The sequence below is a fragment of the Prionailurus bengalensis genome, chromosome E2, assembly GCF_016509475.1.
Source record: "Prionailurus bengalensis isolate Pbe53 chromosome E2, Fcat_Pben_1.1_paternal_pri, whole genome shotgun sequence".
NCBI lineage: Eukaryota > Metazoa > Chordata > Mammalia > Carnivora > Felidae > Prionailurus > Prionailurus bengalensis.
The window spans coordinates 51,711,092-51,715,961 of NC_057352.1; the positions used below are offsets into that span (position 1 = coordinate 51,711,092).

At 42.1% G+C, this 4,870-nt stretch overlaps 1 protein-coding gene across 1 annotated transcript; it reads left to right on the forward strand.

The window, feature by feature from the left end:
* The first annotated feature begins 850 nt into the window (after positions 1-850).
* Positions 851-2,782, forward strand: LOC122495224 (metalloproteinase inhibitor 1-like). The gene is made up of 5 exons (XM_043600979.1): positions 851-1,053; positions 1,237-1,310; positions 1,458-1,572; positions 1,832-1,953; positions 2,228-2,782. Exons 1-5 carry the CDS (start codon positions 939-941, stop codon positions 2,438-2,440), a joined length of 639 nt encoding a protein of 212 aa, XP_043456914.1. The 5' UTR covers positions 851-938; the 3' UTR covers positions 2,441-2,782.
* The last annotated feature ends 2,088 nt before the right edge of the window (positions 2,783-4,870 follow it).

Sequence of the window (4,870 nt, forward strand, 5' to 3'; positions counted from 1 at the left end):
ACCGAGCCACCCAAGCACCCCATGGTCCTAAATATATTTAAAAATAAAACAAAGGTGTCTGTTGGTTTTCTAGGGCTGCCATAAGAAAGCACCATAGACTGAGTGGCTTAGACAACAGGAACTTATTTCCTCACAGTTCTGGAGCCTAGAAGTCCAAGATCAAGGTTTCAGCAAGGTTGTCTTATTCTGAGAGTATGTCCTTAATTTATAGATTGCCACCTTCTTTTTTTATGTTCACATGGCATTCCTTCTATGTGTGTCTGTGTCCTAATGTCCTCTCATAAAAGTATGATCTGATATGATAAAAGTCATATCAGATTAGGGTCCACCCTAATGACCTCATTTTACCTTAACTCCCTCTTTAAAGACCCTATCTGCAAATACAGTCACATTCTGAGGGACTGGGGGTTATGACTTCAACATGGGAATTTTAGAGGGACACAGCTCAGCCCAAAATACTGACCAGGAATGGATCAATTTGGTGGCTCTTTGAATAACCATACAGAGAGATTCCAAGTGACAGTGCGTGCAATAATCACACAGTACCTGCCTGGTTGATATGCCTGAAGGATGAAAGGAAATGCAGATGAGAGAAAAATGATTCCAGCTAATACACCCACTTATCAAATTGTACCTCCCCAGTGGATATGCTCTAGGGCGAAAAGGAAATGCAGAGGGCTATTCATCCTTCCTGGTGCTAGGTGTTCTGCAGAAGCCGCGGGACACCTTGGCTCAGACTGACAGAGGTAAGGCATTTTAGACGTAGAACATAGACTTCATGCATCCAGGAGCTAGATCCAATCTTTCTCAGGCCCTTAAACATTAAGGGAGATAAACAGTCATCCGAAGTTATCCCAGTTTCTGTCTAGAGGTGGATGGAGGAGCTGGGCTAGAAGTTCATGCTGTAATTTATGCCCTGTGTTCCCTAGGGCCCAATCATGGATCCTTCATTCTTGGTAATCTTTCCTTTGCTCCTGGCCCTGTCAACACCTTGCAATGCTTGTGATTGTAAAATTCAGCACCCTCAGACATATTACTGCACATCAGATGTCGGTGAGTCTAAGGGGACACCTTAGAGAAGTCTCCCCCAAGGAGCTCTCACCATAGGGTGTAGAAATGCAGAGGTGGGGGAGCTCAGAGGTGGGTGATCTGATCAATGCCTTCATGAGACTTTGGATGTGGGAATCCTAGAGCAATGAAGCTATGGGCCCCTGACACATTTCTTCCTCCTCCCAGTCATATTAGCTGATATACAAGGACCAGGAAACAACACCGTGACAAAACAAGGTTTCAGAGTCAATGTCATTAAGGTAAACTCAGTACCTCCTTTCTTCTTACCTCCTTTCCTCAAAATAAGCAAGATTATCTGCTCTTGCTGAGAGATTTGGATGGTTTCTGGAGCCTAGCAACTTCTATGTAAACCTAAGGTCCTAGTCACTCTTTCCCTCCTATTGCAGGTACTCAAGGCTCCCAGAGGCATCCCAACAATCCACGAGATCTACTCACCCATCAGTTGGAAAGACTGTAGTTATAGGCTGAGGACCACTCAACAATCACTATTACTTATTGCAGGTGAGCATCCCTGTCCACATACAGCCCCTCAACCTTGCTACCTCCTCCTAAAAGGACCACCTGACTTCTGCAACTAACCCCACCAAGGACCAAGGGCCCCATTGTCATGATCTGACAGACTCTTCCTGGGGCAATGCTGGACCCTCATTCATGGCTGACTCTGTACCAGCCTCGGGGGTTCTAGACCCTCTGGTCTGACTTCCCAGGGGATATGCATACATGGTATACTAACTCAGGCCATGCTCCCCCATCACTGCAGGCTATCTGAGGGGGGGCACATTGCGCTTCACAAGATGCCATCTGGTCTATTTCTGGTACCGGCTCACCAGAGAGCAGAGGCTAGGTTTTGAGGCAGCATACAGAACAGGATGCAAATGTCAAGTGAGTATGGTGATTTTTCTCTGCAGCCCAGGCACTGCTCTTGTCCCATGTCCTTGTTCCCAGATCTTCCTCCCTGCTGTCTCCCTCTGGATGACCCTTGCTCTTTCACCTTCCTTCCATTCCCTGACCTCTTCCCACTGTTTCCTTTCTGTCCTTTCCCTCCTCACTGCTCCCTTTAGCCTCTCCTTGTTGACAGACCCTTGTTGCTCTTGTCGGTCCAGGATGGAGTGTATGAACAGGAAGTGGGCAGTTCTGTATCTCCCTCCACACCTAGGTTCAGCCCTGCCTCCACTGCTGGCGTTCCTGCCCTCAACCTGACTTTGGAGAGTGTGTGTGGAAACAAAAAGACTGTAACTACAAGGTATGGGAAGGAAACCATTCCTTGTTCTCCATGTGTGTGCCCTCCATGAATGGGTACTGTGAATGGACCCGCATCCAGATGAACTATCCGTACCAAACCTCGGCTCCAGCGACCTCTGTTCACTAGGCCCGGAATCATATAATAGAGTTTAATATTCTGTCTCCTGGTCTGGCTGCTGTTAACAGAACTGAGTTAGTTTTGTACACCTCCACTGAATTGTACACTTAAGTTTTGTTTACTTTCTGTAAGTAGTGTATGCATCAATAAAACTTACAAAAACAAATCCCAAGTTGATAAACCACCCTGATGACAAATTCCCTTTATCTTCTCTGTTCATCAATTATCTTTTATTTCTTCTTCATCCAGCAACCTCATGCCAGACTCTAATCCTTCTTATTCCACAATTCCTGATATTTCCTCATCCTCTCAAAGCAAGAGCCCTGGGTCCAAACAAAGGGACAGATCCAGATCCAATCTGACCAAGGTCACACTCCATCTGACACACCCTTAACCTTTCCCCAGATGATTTGCAGAACCATAAATCACAGGAGAAAGGATATTCCTTGTTCCCACAGAATTAAGACTCACTTGCAAATATAAACATTGTTCCTTGTCATATTAAAATTCTGAAAATAAAAGACTTTTAAACTTTTATAAGAACACAAAGGGCAATATTTTTAGGACTTCAAATCACAAAAGTTCCAAAATATATGAAGGAAAATGTTGATAAATTCCACTACTCTAAAATAAAATATCTTTCCCCAAATAAACCAAAGTACCATAAACACTATAAAAATATAAGATACAGACATAGATTGGAATTGGAAAGGATTTACAGCTTTATGATAAAAATTAGGTCTGAAGAATGTTTTGGGGAATTGGTTGAAGTTTCCCTTTGAACATAATTTATGAACTTAAAAATTTCCCAGAGTCCTTCCAAAAAGAGTGTCTTCTCTGTATTATTAAGTATTTAATTTAATTATGTATTTTATTAATCTAATTTTATTTTGTTAATTATTTTAAATTTTGGGATCATTTTGGATTTACAGAGGAAGGTACCAAGATAGTACAAAGAATTCATACATATTCTTTACCTAGGTGCTCTAATGGTAACATCTTATGCAACACTGGTATATTTGTTAAAGCTAAGACATTAACATGAGTACAATACTATTAACTAAATGACACTTTATTCAGATTTCTACCACTTTTCCCTCTTTTTTGTGCCAGAATCTAATCCAGGATACTGAAGAAATTAGTCTGGTCTGTGACAACTTTTTTTTTTTTTTTTTATTTCTTGAAGTTTATTTATTTGTTTTTGAGAGAGAGAGAGAGACAGAATCCCAGGCAGGCTCTGCGCTGACAGATGGGGGCTCAAACTCATGAACCATGAGATCACATCCCGAGCCAAAATAAGAGTCGGACGCTTAAATGACTGAGCCACCCAGGCACCCCTGGTCTGTGACAACTTCTTAAAGGAACTTCATTTTCAGTGACCTGGCAGTTTTACAGTGTACTGGTGTTCTGGAGACTCCCTCAATTTGGATGTGTCTGATGTATTTTCATGATCAGACTGGGGCTGTCGATTTTCAAGAATAGCACAAAGAGGAAATACTCTCATTGCACTGTATCACAAATACCTAGCCTTGATACTACATCACTGATAGTGTTAACAATGATCACTTGGTTAGGGTGGGGTCCGCCAAGTTTCTCCACTGGAAAGGCACCGTTTTTCCTTTTTATACTCTTCGCCATGTCCCATTGGTTTTTAGTTGAACAATGGAATTTAGAAAATCGTATCTGGACACGGGTTCGTCATGGCTACTGGGGTGTCACTGCTTCCAGGCCTTCTCAGTAGACAGAACTAGGAAACATATGTATGCATATGAATTTAAGTATATCCACATGGTTATAACTATGACCCTTTCTCTCAATATATTAAAATAAACCTGAGTTTCATACTAATGCCAACTACAGAATAATATAGGGCTCATTATAGCTCTCACCTATTGATTATTTGTACCTTTTTTTTTCTGACAATAGGAAACTTGACTTTTATTTTATTATTTGTTCGAACCTAGTATATATGTAAAGTAGTTTCAACATATACCCCTGTAAAATAAATTTACCAATATAGTACCAGGTTTATGTAGTTTTTAACATAAATCCACTCATTCAAACTCACATGCACACAGTTTCTACCCTAAGGCCCCAAAGGGTCCCAAACACACCTGGGTCCATTCTGGGAAAGGAGGCTCTAGGGGACATGGTGCAGACTCAGAAATCTGGGTGAACTTACATGCATTGCCAGGAATAAAGACACCGCCTGATATTTCTACATCTACAATCCCAACCTAATTGATCCCGACCCCCAATTTCAACCTTCCAGTGAGCAGGTCTTCCCATTTAAAACTCTCAGAGAAACATATATCTCCTGGCAGAAGGTCAAGAATGTAAGTAGACATGGTTATGGTTAATAGGCACAGAAGAGGCTGCCAAATCCACGCACCAATTGTCTGCGATCTCGCTCTCCCTGGAGTTCAACCAGTGACCTTG

Coding starts and splice junctions, on each gene's coding strand:
- LOC122495224 (XM_043600979.1), top strand. CDS start 939: ATGGATCCTTCATTCTTGGTAATCTTTCCTTTGCTCCTGGCCCTGTCA. Junction 1,311..1,457: donor TCAGAGTCAATGTCATTAAG/GTAAACTCAGTA, acceptor CTCCTATTGCAG/GTACTCAAGGCTCCCAGAGG. Junction 1,573..1,831: donor ATCACTATTACTTATTGCAG/GTGAGCATCCCT, acceptor CCATCACTGCAG/GCTATCTGAGGGGGGGCACA.